The sequence below is a fragment of the Euphorbia lathyris genome, chromosome 6 (genome assembly GCF_963576675.1).
Source record: "Euphorbia lathyris chromosome 6, ddEupLath1.1, whole genome shotgun sequence".
In the NCBI taxonomy this organism is placed as follows: Eukaryota; Viridiplantae; Streptophyta; class Magnoliopsida; order Malpighiales; family Euphorbiaceae; genus Euphorbia; species Euphorbia lathyris.
Window position 1 is genome coordinate 17284004 of NC_088915.1, and position 16606 is coordinate 17300609.

Consider the following 16606-nt stretch of genomic DNA (forward strand, 5'->3'; position numbering starts at 1 on the left):
AACTCGGCTCTCAAGATTTGTATTTCAGGTACGAGAAAGGAGCAAAAATCCACTCAATACGCGGGGCGTATTATCCTGTACGCGGGGCGTGAAACATAGTGTCAGAAATAATTGCCTTATCCGCAGGCACCATGTGGAACTGACTCAGCATACGCGGGGCGTATGACACACTACGCGGGGCATATGACACATGTCGGCAATAATTGGCCTAATCCTGAAAGTCAGACTGCACTGTCTCCCAGAGTCAACTATACCTACGCGGGGCGTACCACTATTTACGCGGGGCGTAAAAAGGCAGTTCTTCAACATAAAAGATCAGAGACTCTTTTACGCGGGGCGTACTTCAGCTACGCACGGCGTAAGGGCACCAATTCAGGCAATAAAATTCCACAGACTCAAACACGTGGGGCGTATAATCCTCTACGCAGGGCGTACTTGAGTCAACAAGACAACGAATTGGTCCACATGCAGAAGATTTCTGACGGAATGGGCATTTACGCGGGGCGTAGACCAAAACACGCGGGGCGTATCATGGGATTCCTACACTAAATTACATACTAGAGAGAGCTATACTATACTCTTTTCCTTCCTTGTAATTTAGATTCAGATTTTGTAGTTAAACTCTCCCCCTCGAGAGCTTATTCGGTTGTTCCGGCGTTCCATCGAAGTACCGCTCCATCATTCGTCACCAAGCTCGAGAGTTCCACCTCCACGACCTAGGAGACGGCTTTGAGTCCGGTTAGCTAGTTCCAAGGGCGGATTCTCCCTTTTTACTTGCTAATTAGCTTGTACTCTTCCTATGTACTAGGCTTGGTTATATTTCATCTAAACACTTTTCATATTTATAATTTATGGTTTATAATCTCTATTTCCCTTTACGTGTTAATGTTTATTGCTTGTTTTGATATTGATAATTGATTATTGTGTAGGAGCACGCGATTACCGCCGCCATCCGGGCTATCTTTAGGGAATTATATAGGTGTTGCCTTACCGGAAGTGACAAATCGGAAACCATAGGAATTGACAAGCCACGGAACTTACGGGCCCTAATTTCTAGTTCCCTCGCATTAGACACGCCTTGACTAGGAATCACGTAGTCTAAGTACTTCACGGGTCGGTCTTACTACACTTGGTCGTCTTTGCAAGAGTAAACCATTATCCGTATACATTTAGAGTCGTTATTTATCGTGGTTATAACTTATCATACACACCCCGCTTCATAGAGTTTTAGCTACACGAATCTGTGTCGCCAATAGTTAGGAATAGTGTGTAGTTGTGTCTTACTTTACCCCAAAGTAATTACCGCTTAAATAACATACGAAACCGAGTCGTCTCATACTTGTAATTATAAATCCCGTGGATTCGATACCCGGTCTTAACCGGATTATTACTTGATACGACGGGGTACACTTGCCCCTAAGTAGTCGTAGCGTCTAGTAGAGTTAAGAGCAATTTATAAAGACCACATCCATAGACATAGCACATTCACCGCAATACACATTAAGTCGTCATTAGAAAAACTCTACACCTAGATCTTACGCATCAGCTCCAGCTGCCCGAAAAAGGAAAGCTGTTGGGACTCTTTCAAAGAATGCTGAGCCTCAGGCCAAGAAGCTAAAGTCAGCTGCTCAAAAAGGCCAGGAGAGACCAAAGTCAGCTCAGAAGAGAAGCAGGCAAGATGAGCCTGAAATAGAGGAAAGAACAGATGCTGATGAGCAACCTCTGAAGAAGAAGAAGTCTTCAGAACTGACCCCTATTGATGCTATCCCCACTGACTTCATCAATCCCAGTGACTCTCACTTCACACAGTGTCAGGGAACTGAAACTAAGCATCAAGAAGATGATGTACAATTGGATGATCAGTTCATCACTCAGGTGGAAGAAGAATTAGATAACGAAGATCAGGATGATGAGGAAGCAGAAGAAGAAGAAAGCGGTCAGGATGACGCTGAGGAGACAGCTAGTGAAGAGGAAGCTGTTGAGCCAACTAATACTGAGTTGGCTGCAGATAAAGAACAAGAACAAGCTGACCAGCTCAATGCTGATCAAGAAGAAACTTCTCCTTCTCACTCAGGAGAGTCTATCCAAGCTGACACTCCTCCTCCTCGCAGAAGAAGATTAGTAAAGGCAAGTCAGAAAACTGTCATTGACCTTCCTGTTCAAAAGCCGACTAAAGATCCTTCTTCTCTTAAGCTGGAGTTTTTCAGTAAGAAAATCCCTTCTTCTCAACAAGATTCTCTTGAAAAGCAAGCCTCTGTTTCTTCACAAAAGGAACAAGCCGACTTGAGTGCTTTCGCCAACTCTACAAGTCAGACTGAGCAAGTTCTCGTTAATGCTGTTGCTCCAAGCATTGTGCTGACTCAGAACATTCCTGCCCCTGTCAGCACTGACAGCATTAGGATTACTACTTCACCGACAATCACTACTGCCGATCAATCATCTCTTCTAGAAAACCAAGTGCAGATCGAAAACACACTTCCAGTCACTGACCATGTCATCCCCGCAAAAATTCCGACTCCTCCACCAACTGGTCAAACTGAGGAAACCAGGCAACACGATGAAGGATCACTCAGCTATCTGCATGCCACCGAGTCTGGTAGACAACTAATCAACTCGGTGCAGTCATTAATCAAGGATCTTCATCAACACGCTGAACCTTCTGCTGGGTCTACTAACACTACATCAGCTCAGCTGTCCCAAGTCACTCTGCTTCTAAATGAAGTTAAGGGACTGAAGGATCTGCTAAGTGATATGATCACAATTCAATCACATCAGCCCAAGCAGGACTCAATATCGAAGCTGGCTGAGCTCCAACTGACAACGGTTCAACATCTTAACACTCTTCAAGGCCAATTCCAGACCTTGTCAGCTACGAACACTCACTATGCAACTTCAGATGAAGTTAAGATGCTCTTTGCCCAACTTCACACTGAGCAAACCAAGACCAACCATCAGCTGGCTTCCTACTCTTAATGCTCAGTGGAGCAAATTAGCGAAGCAATTCGTTTGCTGAACCTGAATAAGCAAGAGATGGATACTGACCAAATGAAGCAAAATGAGATATTGGTCAATTCCCAAAGGATCTTCACCCATGTTCGTCATAACAATATCCAGCGTCAATATTATGACTCAGCCTTACTGAAGACCTTTCATCAAGTTTTTGCTGCACTGTCAGATACAATTACTTGGGTAGGTAAGTCTCAAGCCTACATACTGAGTCTGCTCAGCGCCGCTGAACTCGGTATACCTAAAGAGGTCTTGGATGAAGGCGTTGTTGTCTTCGACGGCATCAATGAAAGTGCCGACAAACTTAAGGAGCTATCCGCCGTACTGACTGTCGCGGTCTTAACCGACTCTTTTAGAATTCCTCCTCCTCCCGATGCTGACAAAACGGGGGAGAAAGAACAAGCTAGAACTCAGCAGGAGGCTCCTAGAAGTAGTCAGTCTAAGCAAAAGAAGAAGAAGTAGAAATAGGCTAGCTTAGTTTTTTACTTAGTCTGTAGTCTCTATGTTCATTTCTGCTCATCTTTTGCTATGTATGCTGACTACTTTATTTCAATACAATACTTGCATCTTTTATCCAAACTTGAGTTATTTCATACGATGCTGAGTATTATGCTATTATGTATCTTCAAATACATCAACTATGTTTAATGCTTATAATACTTGTTGATTGTATCCAATGCTGATAATATGTTTGACACTGTCTTGTATGTTTATAAAACACTGTCTCATAAGACCCATTGAACAAAATGATTACTCAGTGCTCTCTGAATGTTACATCTTCCGCTTAATACTGAGTAAAATAGAATATGTTCCATGAGCTGACCTATATCTGAAAACCGACCTTAGACTTACTCGATTAAACCTTAAAATGTTTGGAGTAAAACTAAGTCAGTAGCTCAACCCTGACGGGGGAGTTTGCTAAGTAATAATAGGTCAACTACCATGGGGGAGCTCAACACTGAGTTCCTCGCTGAATAGTTTTGCCAACATCAAAATGGGGGAATTTGTTGAAACACCTTTCCACATGATTTTGATTTGACAAAATTATTTAAGTAAAATTAAATATATTCTAAACACACTAAGTTTAAATGCTTTGATTTATTTAACTAATGTGTTTGTTCAATGTTGAGTTAAATTGTTTATAAGACATAAAGACTAAAAGGCTTAAAGCCCAAATACGGAAGTTAAAGCCCAAGTCAAACAGATCAAGACAACTAGGCCCGCGTATGCAAAATGCTGTCGTTATGTACACAACGCAGCTCAGCGGAAGAAGGATCGAGAAGACCTTCGATGAACAACTTCGTAACGAAGCTGTTGAGTTGAATCGACAAAGAGTACAAGACAGCAGCTGAGCAAGAACAACTTCCAAACAAAGTGTTTCCACTTTGGGTAAAGTTCAGAAGACACAGAACGCTGTCTAGTTGACCTTACCATAAATGGAGAGACATTCTGCCAAGCTGACTAAAAGCTGCTCAACACTGACCGAGGACAGAAGATACTCAAATCTGATTGGCCGATAGCTCTGAGCAAGACTGAGTGACAACGACATGAAACCGTTTCCCTCCAACGGTTATTTCGAAATTCGAAATGACTGATGTCTCAGACGTCTCTATAAATAGGGCCTTTCAATGCTTCATTCAACACAGAACTTTTATCAAGCCATTACGCTGACCAAAATTCTACTCAAGTTTTGCGAGAAAAAGCAAAGCAAATACTTACACCAAATTCTATATCTTTCGTGTAAAAGTCTAGAGTGATTATTCAATCATCTAAAGTGTCTTAGCAATTATTGTTTAGGACAAATCTTTATCATTTCTAGAGATTAGAAAGGAGAGGCTGAGTACTCGGTTATAGTACTCAGCGAGAGATTAGGAGTGAGTAGAGGTATAGAGGAAGGTACTCTTGTTATACTCAGCTTCTAAGTTGTAAAAGGTTTGATGCTCTACCGTTAAAGAGCTCAGTAGAGAATTCGAAAGCTCGGAACGTGTTCCGGGGACAGGACGTAGGCTTAGAGGCCGAACCTGGATAAATCTGCTGAGTAACATCTTTCTAACCTTAAACTCCTTAATATATATATTGCTTGCTTAAACAAAACTGACCAAGTAAAGAGGTCACGCTGAGTTGTGTGTATTGAGTATCTGAGTTCAGGAATAGACTCAAAGTGCTATCTGCTGACTTAACGAAAGAAACTGACTTAGTCACCAGTTGACTAAGCTAGTGTCTTATTTACTCAGCGCGCTGTGTAATCCTTTTTTAAAGAAAAAGAAGTCAGCCTTAACGTACTTAAATTTTAAATAGTTCCTATCCCCCCCCCCCCTTGGAACTAACTTGTTAAGTTATAAGGGACCAACAATATGGTCATAGGCATGGCAGAGGTTTCAACCAGAGTGGCAGTGGACAGAGTTCAGTTTCAAGACATGTTAGGTCTGGATCGGGCTATATTTCTTGCAATATCTGTGGCAAAAATCATCAGGGTCCTTATATACTACACCTGGTAGTTGTTTCAGATATGGTCAGTAATGGGCATATGGCTAGACATTGTCCAAAATCTGGATTTCAACCTACTTTTTCTCAGGGATCCTCATCTAATGCTGTTAGACCCAATGTTCCTATACAATCTAGAAATCCTTCTGCACCAGTTCAATTTCAGAATGCCCCTAGGATACATCAGGGTCAACCGAGTCGTTTTGCTGGTAGAGGCAGGACAGGTGGAAGGAATCCTCAATCTGGACAGGGACAAGCTAGAGTGTTCAATCTTACTCCACAAGATGCTCAGACTTCGAATGTTGTTATTTCAGGTACTATTCATATCTGCCATATTTATGCTACAGTCTTGTTGGATCCTAGTGCTACGCATTCTTTTATTTCTCCTTGCTTTCCTACACAAATAAATAGAACTCCAAAAAGGTTAGAGTCATCCTTATCCGTTGCTACTCCACTAAGAAACTTGGTGGAAACAGATCTTGTATTTTCTTCTTGTCCTATTACAGTAGAAAGAAGAGATCTACTAGCAGATTTGATTCTGTTAGATGTGATTTTATTTGATGTCATCTTAGGAATGTATTGGTTATCTCAATATTGGCTATCTACCATTGTGTCCTTGACTAAGGTCAAATATCCTTGACACCCTTTATGCAACAACTTTTTAGTTTCTATGGCTGATATCAAAATCGAAGAGGAAGTATCTTTATTACTTTTGAATTCAAAGTCAACATCTCCCAATATGTTAAATCTCACCACCTTCCCACGACAATCTAAAGTGGCAAAATATTGAGATAACCAGTCCATTCCCAAGATGATATCAAATACAATCACATCTAACAGAATCAAATCTGCTAGTAGATCTCTTCTTTCTACTATAACAGGACAAGAAGAAAATACAAGATCTGTTTCCACCGAGTTTCTTAGTGGAGTAGCAACGTATAAGGATGACTCTAACCTTTCTGGAGTTCTATTTATTTATGTAGCGAAGCAAGGAGAAATAAAAGAATGTGTAGCACCAGGATCCAATAAGCATGTAGCATAAATATGGCAGATAGGAATAGTACCTGAAATAACAACATTCGAAGTCTGAGCATCTTGTGGAGTAAGCTTAAACACTCTAGCTTATCCCTGTCTAGATTGAGGATTCCTTCCACTTGTCCTGCCTCTACCAGCAAAACGACTCGGTTGACCCTGATGTATCCTAGGGGCATTCTGAAGTTGAACTAGTGCATAAGGATTTCCAGATTGTATAGGAACATTGGGTCTAACAGCATTAGATGAGGATCCCTGAGAAAAAGTAGGTTGAAATCCAGATTTTGGACACTGTCTAGCCATATGCCCATTACTGACCACATCTGAAACAACTACCAGGTGTAGTATAATAAGGACCATGCGGATTTCTGCCACAGATATTGCAAGAACTATAGGCTGATCAAGAACTGATGTGGCTTGAAACTGAATTCTGTCCACTGCCACTCTGGTTGAAACCTCTGCCATGCCTATGACCATATCGCCTCTTCTTATGAAATCTTAACCTCTGTCTAAAAGGTTGTGCGCTTCCCATTTGAAAGTTACCCATATTTTCACCAGTAACTGAAGAAGATTGATCACCATCTTTGGGCTTAGGATTCTGAATAGAGCGATGAATTACCCTTTATTGATTAAAATCAAGTTTCATATGACGGGTTGTATCCACCAACTACTTAAAAGTGCATCCTGGGGTCACTGACATGATATGCATAAAGGTATAACCCAGAAATATATATAGAATATTTTATCCTTTCATTGGCCATAACTTCTGGAACATATCTTCCCAATCTCAGACACGATCGTATAAATTCTGCAACTGACATATTACTATCTTTTGAAAGTTGCAAATTTCCTCCTTTGCTCTTCAGTGTAACTGAAAGGGATAAAAACTTGCTTAAGCAACTCTTTAAATTCATCCCAAGTCATATTCTGACTTTGAGGAAAAATATTATCCTTGAACCATACTGATGCATCACCCTTCAATGGGTATTCTGCCATCTGAATTGTTTCACAATCGTTGCCTTTCAGAAATCTAGCATTTCCCTCCACTTCATCTAGGTAGTCCATCGCATCTCCTGATACATCACCATACATAGTAGGCATCATTCTGGCAAATCTTTCGACTGCACCCAAACCACCAGAACTACCACTTCTTTTTCCATGTCTTATCAGTATTTGCTGCATCATTTCAACACTAGATAAAAATTGATTGAAGTTAAAAATTTATCGGGAATTGTGGAGGAACTTGTCTTGACGCTTGTCCTTCTTGTCCACCTACTCGATTGATTTGTGGTTTCAATTGTTCAACCCTCTGGTTTATTCACCTTCTAGGTCTGCCTCGTCTCTTTTGAGGAAGTATTAGTGGTGGCAGATCACCACTTACTTGATGAACAGACATTTCATCATCAGGGTTTTCTGTTACAGGTTGAATGATTGGTTCTGTTTGATTTTTTAGAGATCTGGATTGCCTCATTCCGAGAATAAACAAAGGAGGATTAGAAAATAACACTCTTACGACATGATGAATTTTAACTAAAGAAGACTATCAAAGACGAATTCGCAATCCTAATTCTGCAGTAACCAGATTTTCTATCATCCTAGGTCATAGAATTTCTAAGTTAGGCTCTGATACCAACTTTGTCATGACCAATCTCACGGACCGTGACCAACGCTAGGGAACGGGTAAGCTCAAACTACCAGAACCCATAGTAAGCCTTAATATAGTATGTGATCAACCTTACTTATAGTCTTAACATAATTTAATATTAAATCCTTCAAGAAACACACAATATAATCCTCAAACTGGTACAACGGTCTAGAATATAAATTTTAATATAATTCTTAAATAGTCGTACATAACAAGATAGATGTGTTGTCCAGAGGAAGGCCGTGGGCTGCAACACACTTCTAAACACCTGAAAAATTAAATGAGCCAAACCTCCCGTAGTGAATTAATTATATGCAATGCATGAGTAATTTAACATTGATGTCAACACACAATAATAATAATAATATAAATAGTCACACAATATTCTTATCACAAAATTGTCTTATAAATAAACGGATAGGTGGTTTAATACGTGTTGGACCTTAAACCTTAATACCCAACTTTTCAATCCTCTAAATATAACCATAAGGCTCTCTTATATCCAATGATTGAGGGATCGAGAATAACTCAACCGACCATGCACCCAGACGTTTGGAGGACCAAGAATTACTCAACTGATTCTATACCCAACCTCACTTAATTCCAATATAACATATAGCCCGAGAATAACTCAATCGAGCTAATTGCATAAATCATAACATCAGTATCATCAATATCCAATAACACGATAGTAACTGTGCGCACAAGGTCCTGATGCCGCTCACCAGGAAGCATGTCCATAACACATATTTAGCCACAAATGATTATGTATAAATTATTATAAATAATAAGACACTTTTATAAGTGAAAATAATATTTTACTTGAAATGTCATGAAATGGTTTATTACGAATGCTAAATTAAAAATGCATAACATATAATTAACTCACAAATTGCTCCTAGCTGACTGTCCTAGTTTTCAGGTATTGTTGTTCCTCTTACCGGTTGAGTATCTAAAAGAGCTAATATTATTTTTAAAATTTATATAGGTTTAGGAAAATAATGAAATTTATTTCGTCACGTTTTGCAGGCTTAAAACACCCAAACTTGACTGGAAAAGTGAAATTTTGGTAGATTTTTTACTTTTTCCGGTGTAGCTCCGATTAACCCTCAAAACTCGTTGCATGCATCAAAATCTAGTGTACCCACAGGTAAATCGACCCCATGTGTCCATTTTTTGTGTTAGAATTGCAAAAAAAAATGAACATAGGACAGAGAGAGAATAGCAAAAGTGACGAATTTTCTCTTTCTAAACGGTTTTAAAAAAACTCAAAATCTAATAATAAAACTTACATGTACTTGTAGCTGGAGTTGAGAGCTTCATTTCGGTATAAAAATCGTGAAAAACGATTAAGAATTGAGGAAGAACAAAGTTAGAGAAGATTGTTCTTTATGTTTATGAAATGGAGAAGGTTGAGATGAGGAAGATGAAGTCTGCATGATGCAAATTTTATTTTCCTCAATTAAGATCAAATTCCAATTTAGTCCTTATACTTATAATATCTTTTAAAAATTTCTCAAAAATAATTATATTTTAGCTTTAACTCTTAATTTATTCATTTTAGCATTTATTTTATATACATATATTGGGTATTACAGGAAAGTTGTATGTACGACCTTAATCTTCCGAAGATTTGTCAGGAGGTACGAATAAGAAAATTTATTATGTAGAACGGTAAGGATGAGCGTAACAGCCTTTAAGCTTCAACTTATTCTGGAAAAGAATATGTCAATTCTGAAAAGGTAGATGGATAATTCAGTTCTTATGCTAAAAAAACAATAATTTCCATACACAAGCAGATGTTTAATTTAGAAAACAATTATCAGTGAAATCAAGAAAGAAGGAATATGAATAGTGAACTGAAAAAAATTGTTTCAATTTATTCTCAGAGAATAACTTTTATTTAAATTGATTATATTAAGAGATAATGGAATTTGTTTTGGAAAAAGATAATGGACGTCTAAATTGAAGGCGTAAGTATTCAATATAATTGGGTAAATAATTTATTAGTCTCTACCTTTTTATGTAACACATTGTTTATTACCCTTATTTTGAAAAACACATTATAAAGTTCTTATCTTTTTGGATATTAACCAATTGGTCATTTTTCTATTTTTTTAGATTTTGAACTGAACATATATTAGCTTACAAAACAGCTATAATACGATACAAAATGACCATGTTACTCTGTTATTTTCTGTCTATCTTTTTATGTCAAATATAACGGTTAAAAATCTAAAAAAAATATCAAAAAGATCAAAGACCAAAGAGTTAATATTGACAAAAGATAGAAACATTATAATGTATTTTAAAAATTAAAGAATTTAACAGTATGTTAGATAAAAAAAAAGAACTAATAAATTATTTACCCAATACAATATAAGTTTAGCAGCATTTGAAAATTTGAGAATTAATAAAACCCTTGTGACATACTTGTATTTATTTAAAATAAATATGAGTTCTAAGTAACTAACCCAATTTTTTACTTGCCCCAAAAAATTATAAAGCCTGGAAGTGTTATTTTTGCCGATCCCAATTGATAATTGGAAATTTTGATATTAGTTTCAGTTCTAGCCAATACTTGAGGGAATGTTTTAGACAGAATTTTGAGGTTAAATGCACTGTTGGTTGGTTGTTGAACTTACATATTTATCTTAGAATGGTCACTCAACTCCAATTTATCTTTAATAAATTACTCAATTTCGAGTTTGTCTCAATTAGATCACTCCAACGATTTCAAAACATTAGAATGATGATATTAATGGCACATCAACATGTATCAATTCAAATCTCCGACCGAAACGACGTATGACATCCATATATGCACAACTTGGTTGTCATGTATCGGTTATTTTTATGGAAAAAACTCAAAATTTATTTTTTTTATAAAAATTACTAACACGTGGCTGCCACATGTCGTTTTGATCAGAGGTCTGAGTTGACTTATACTAATATGTCAACTATATCATCATTCTGATGCCTTTTAACCATTAAAATCGCCGGAGTGAACAAAATTGCATAAATTCAGTGACCAATGATACATTTAACCCTAGAATCTTGCTTATTTTAAAGATGAATTAAGCCTAACCGACCCGCCAGTAGGATCCTCTCTTTTGGCACTTGAAATCGAGGAAAGCTCTAATCAAATCGACAATTGAGTCCTCTCGTTTGGCACTTGAAATAGAGGAAAAAGGGCACTAAGATCCTTTTTTGCATAAAGCAGAATAAAAAAGAGCTCCACAGACAGCTTTCATTATAGTAGAGCTGGCCAAGCATGGCATTGAGGGTTGCGTGTGAAATTTCTTGTATGGAGTCGCATTAATGAGCTAGTTCTTGTATGGAATCGCATTAGTGAGCTGGTTCGGTTCGGCCAGTAAGTCCCTTGGTAGGCTCAGTTTAGCTTGTCAGGTGAATGCATGTATTGGATGTACCTTCTCTTCTGAAGCATCTTATTTTGGTTCGTAGCTGCTCTATGTTGAGGTGAGATTGCGGAAACAGATAGATGTATGGGATAAGACCGAAAAGTAACATTGGCTATTTTGCTTCATACCGAAGATTATTACACAGGCTCGTGACGGAAGAAAAAGCTTGGTTGCAGAAGGAGGAAAGTAATAACAAAACTCACTCATTATACAGGTCCTCTGCAATTTTCTCAAATGCTGTATATATCTTAGTTTGAAATCAAAATTCTGGAAATTTCTAGGACAATGGTAATGCCGAACTAAAACACAGCATATTGTTTTCTTAATAGACTGTTCTATAACTCTACTTCCTTGGCAAAATGGATTACCTTTTCGTTTCTTGTATGTCAAAGATCGCATCGAATGATCCCTATATCTTACCTCATGTGAAATCAGAGGGTAGATTCTCTAATTCATAATCAAAATGATACTGAAACAAGCTTTAACTTTGAGAATCGCAGTATTCAGGATATTCACATTGGCAAGGTCCTTCCCTTACCTGCAAGGTGAAGAAAATCAAGCTGCATACATATCGAAGCATCTTTTACATCAATAATAACTTGAGATCAAATTAAATCACTTAACTTCAGATTGCAAAAATATAAATAAACGGTAGAGTATGAACTGAAATCACATGTAATACCCTTCTCGAAACTTAAAGCCTGCATACCTTACGAAGTGTAAATGATACCCTTCTCGAACCTCTTCTCACAACATTGTCATTTACCATGTCAATCTGTATATAAGCATCAATGATCTTTCAGAAGCAACGATTAGACACCATACACACAATGAAGTACTGAAGCATATAAAAGACCGAGAACGCAGAAGCGACATCATATGAGCAATGCTAACTAAAGCAAGTGGGGGGTGAATCGAATAAAGCCTTCTTAGTGTGTAGTGTGAACAAAGATGATCAATTCGATTCAAGTGTTGTAATCGTAGACAAAAGCGAGATGTTATAGTGCTCCGTATCCGAATCTAGTCATTTTACTCCTTAACAAGGGATTGTTTTTAAGATTATATTCAAACTTCATCCTGAAACTTGAAGCACTCATCTCTATATTGGTCCTTGAATTTTAAATTCTTGTAAATAAATACCTTTCCTGAATTTAATAGAGTGGGACAATTAATCCAGGAGTGAACGCCGTAATAAATATGATATACCTTATGGTGTGGAATGTAATGTTGCCACGCATAACGAGCTTCCCCAGATAATAAAAGCATAGACCGTGGAGGAAGATAGATAGCTCTCCTTGCTAGATGTGTGCCATTGTCAAGAATTTCAACTTTGATATCACTATTGGATGCAGATTTCTGATCCCATGACCCATCTGAATATCTCCTGAACTCCATTATGCAAGGCCCTGCTAATGAAAGGCTAAAAATTAATCCCTCAAAAGCCGAATGGGTGTCAATGTGAGGGGACAAACCAACCCCACGTGGGTACTCATTAACCTGTAACATGATTACTAATTTTCAGACTCAAATGGAAAACATAAGAAATCACAATCTTCTGATCAAATTAATGTTTTTTGTTCTATATATAGTAAATAAACTTCTTCATTTCATCTTAACATAAGAAGGGCGACTGATTGCATTATCACAAAGAACACGTATGTAGATAATGAGAGGAAGAGATAACATACAGTAAGTTGGTCCAGAACTACACTTGCAGAAGCCTCAAGACCCGGAAATGTAGAGATCCTTTCAACCACTGAAGAAACAAATGATGGAAGTTGCCCCAACTTTTGCTCCGTATCAACATTTCTCGTCTATGGCAGAGGTGAAGAAAATTAATGATCTTTGAAGATTCTTAGAACAAAATGGTATAAACCCTACATACTATTAAATGTATTTACTACAACTGAAGTCCAGAAAACATCACTGATTAAAAGGGATAATCAAAGCATACTTGTACCACATTATCAGAAAATTGACAACACAACCGCTCAATCAAATAATCAAATCATAGAACACTTCTGCAAGGACATTTTTTAATAGGGGCAAATTTGTCAAAACTCATCATAGGTAATAAACAAGATCAAAGATATAAAGCAAAAATGTCAAACACCTACCCAGTTTAACCATTAAGATAACAATTGTCTACCCAGTTTGCTTAACATTATTTTCTAATCAGAAAAGAGCATAGAACTTTTCTTAACAATGTTTCCATAACCATATTCCTAGGCCACTGAACTTCATAAATAGTCATCCCCAGGGACCGATCTGCAGTGGGGGCAATTGCCCCCACTGAGTTCTAGAAATTTAACAAACCCCAAGTAGTATGGTTTGGAATTTTGGAGTTTGCCCCCATCCTTTGTCACTGTTAACCTTTTGATCCTTCTGTTTAATTTTTTATTTTTAGATTTTTAACCGTTATAGTCCGCATAAAAAGGCAGAAAATAACAGAGTCATTTTGTATCGCTGTCCTGAAAGCTAGAATATTTCAAAGTTAAGAAACTTGTAGAATTGTTTGGACAACCAAAGCTATGTGCATGCATTGACTGCATACACTAATCATGGAAGTAAAAGAAAGTGACGGATAAAGTATAATTACCTCATAACGAAATTCATATCCATAATGTTGAACCCTTCTTTTAGAGAGGTTCTTCCATGGCCGCTCATCAACAGCAGCAAGCAGTTCCTGAGGAAAACAAAATAATATCTAGTATGATAAGCATAACTATATAGGAAGAAAGAAAGAAATACGAATAGTAATGTAGAGTATTAATCCCACAGAACAAACAAAGAATACACAAACCTGCTCCTCTTTAGCACTAACAAAGTCATGCAACAAGTATAGGCCTGGAATGTTTACTTCTGAAGCTACCAGTGACACTGGGATGGAATCTTTCACCTGATTCTAAACAGAAATGCAAACTATTTAGAAGTATAAATAGGGGGATTGATTTAAGGCTTCTATCACAAACAGTAGCATATCATTTCACCTATTAGCATATCTACTTCTCAATGGTGAGGTCCTTAGAAACCTAGAATGTGATTAAAAAGAGCCTAGTGGAAAAAAGAGTAATCAGAGAAGAAATGAGCCAAATAGTCATACATATATAAAAAAAAAAATTCCTCAGCTTGTTGAATTATTTTACTAAAATCAATCACACGCTGATTCACACATTCCAATCAGAAGAAATTTCTAGCACTATAAGAATGAAAATAATCTCACATGTAAGATATTGCCACAATTCAGTAAAGACAATGTAATGGAACAGCAGTCAAGGGGAACTTCTGTAACAGAATACATAAATTTACTATAGAACAGTCAAAATTTCAAGGAGAAAAAATTCAGACATAATCAAATGGGTATAAAGCAAATTAATCAACACAAAAGCCTTTCAAGTAAAACAAGAAAAGGTAGACAATGAATACCTCGTCAGGTGGTTGAAGAACTGAAAAACGGATGTGCAAAGAGCGTCCTCCAAGATCAGGGCAAGGATGTCCATTAAGAGCTGTGAGAGCAGCTTGAGCAGAATCCACTTCAGAATAAGAAACAATAACACGAACACCACTCTCATCAGCAGCATAAACACCTTTCACTTGGCCAAAGCTACTAAACACCGATTTAATCATGTCATAAGAAATTCCGACAGCAGGTCCACAATTGGCTACATAAAGGTTAGGGCTCAATTCGCCATCAATTGTCTTAGGGCGAGTAAATCTTGGCATGCCCATAATTTGGGTTCTATCAATTCTGAAAGGGAAAGGGAAAAGGAGAATGATATTCACAAGCAAAGTAGAAAATCAATATGAGAGATATAGATTTGATCAATGGAAGTTACAAATGGGCAATTTCAAATTCTTACCATGCGCTAATTGCGTGGCTACACAACTGAACTGAGAAAGGAGGCGACGAATGGAACAACGGGGTTTCTCCGAGCACACAAAATCAAAAACTCCGCAAATACGAATGCAGGGTATGGTAGCCGCGGCTAACCATAATAGGGCTGTTTGGTTGCAATTTTACAGGTTTTTCGGTTCCCCTTTTCACCTCAAAAGGTTTTAAACGTAATTCTCAAAAAAAAAAAAAAAAAAAAAAAAAATTAAACATTTGGTCGGCCAACTCACCTGAAATCTCTATTTTTCTAAGTATTATTTTCCAACAACAAACAAAGCAAAACTAGCAAACTGGAATAGCAAATAATAAACAGTATGTAAAATAAACAGACTCAAATTCTGTTTAATTTTCGCTCAAGTCCATTGAATTTTAACTAGGTAAAAATCATCTCGAGATCTTCATCTTTCATTTTCTTAAGCTCTCTTTTTAAAGAAGTGTCATACTGCTTTTTACTTTTAATTATACGAATATTAATCTAAATAGCATAAAAATTATTCAATTTTATATTTTCTAACATAAAAATTACTCTATCTTAACCACCCGTAATATTTCATTTTAAAGTTGATGGAAATGATATTCTAAACAATCTTAATCTGTCAAATTAATTTTAAGTAGTGTTGTTTGGTTAGAAAAAAATGAACATATTAGTGATTTTTTGAAATATGTCGGATTCAACTTTGATGTATGCGGATTTGATGGAAAATGGTTAGGGAAGTGACTTTCCAAATGACTTTTAATATTTTGGTTAATGTTTGCACCTAAAATGATTTCCAAATGATTTTGAATTTTTTCTTTTTATTGATTTTAATAATATTTTTTTATTACAAATGCTGAATTAAAAAGGAAAGCAATAATTACAACCGAACTAATATGTTAATTTCGTAGAAAAATTATGTTTAAACAAATTAAATTAAAGCAATTGAAATTGGTAAATAAATGAATAGTTATAACAAACTGAAATTAAAACGACAAACTTGAAGTTATAAGTGAAATAGCAAATTCAAATGTTGTGATGTTGAAATTAACTTCGTGATTACCGATGATGATCGTCGTGGATGAACAAATGGGAATGTAGGGAATATAACTCGAGAACTTCCACGAATGTTGGAAAGAGGTCGAATCAAA

At 36.9% G+C, this 16606-nt stretch overlaps 1 protein-coding gene across 2 annotated transcripts; it reads right to left on the reverse strand.

The window, feature by feature from the left end:
• Window positions 1-11776: 11776 nt before the first annotated feature.
• LOC136234270 (alkylated DNA repair protein ALKBH8 homolog) lies at window positions 11777-15602 on the reverse strand. Of its 2 annotated transcripts, none has more exons than XM_066024094.1 (8): window positions 15450-15602; window positions 15016-15337; window positions 14393-14488; window positions 14189-14275; window positions 13278-13403; window positions 12796-13086; window positions 12299-12364; window positions 11777-12127 (listed from the first exon to the last, which is right to left on the reverse strand). In XM_066024094.1, the coding sequence occupies exons 2-8, from the start codon at window positions 15316-15318 to the stop codon at window positions 12071-12073; spliced, it is 1026 nt and encodes a 341-aa protein (XP_065880166.1). In that variant the 5' UTR covers window positions 15319-15337; window positions 15450-15602; the 3' UTR covers window positions 11777-12070. The 2 variants fall into 2 exon arrangements, with proteins under 2 accessions (XP_065880166.1, XP_065880165.1); XM_066024093.1 differs by having other exon boundaries at window positions 14393-14494.
• Between the last annotated feature and the right edge of the window lie 1004 nt (window positions 15603-16606).

Coding starts and splice junctions, on each gene's coding strand:
- LOC136234270 (XM_066024093.1), bottom strand. CDS start 15,318: ATGGGCATGCCAAGATTTACTCGCCCTAAGACAATTGATGGCGAATTG. Junction 14,276..14,392: donor TTAGTGCTAAAGAGGAGCAG/GTTTGTGTATTC, acceptor TGTTTTCCTCAG/GAACTGCTTGCTGCTGTTGA. Junction 13,087..13,277: donor TAGTTCTGGACCAACTTACT/GTATGTTATCTC, acceptor ATCATGTTACAG/GTTAATGAGTACCCACGTGG.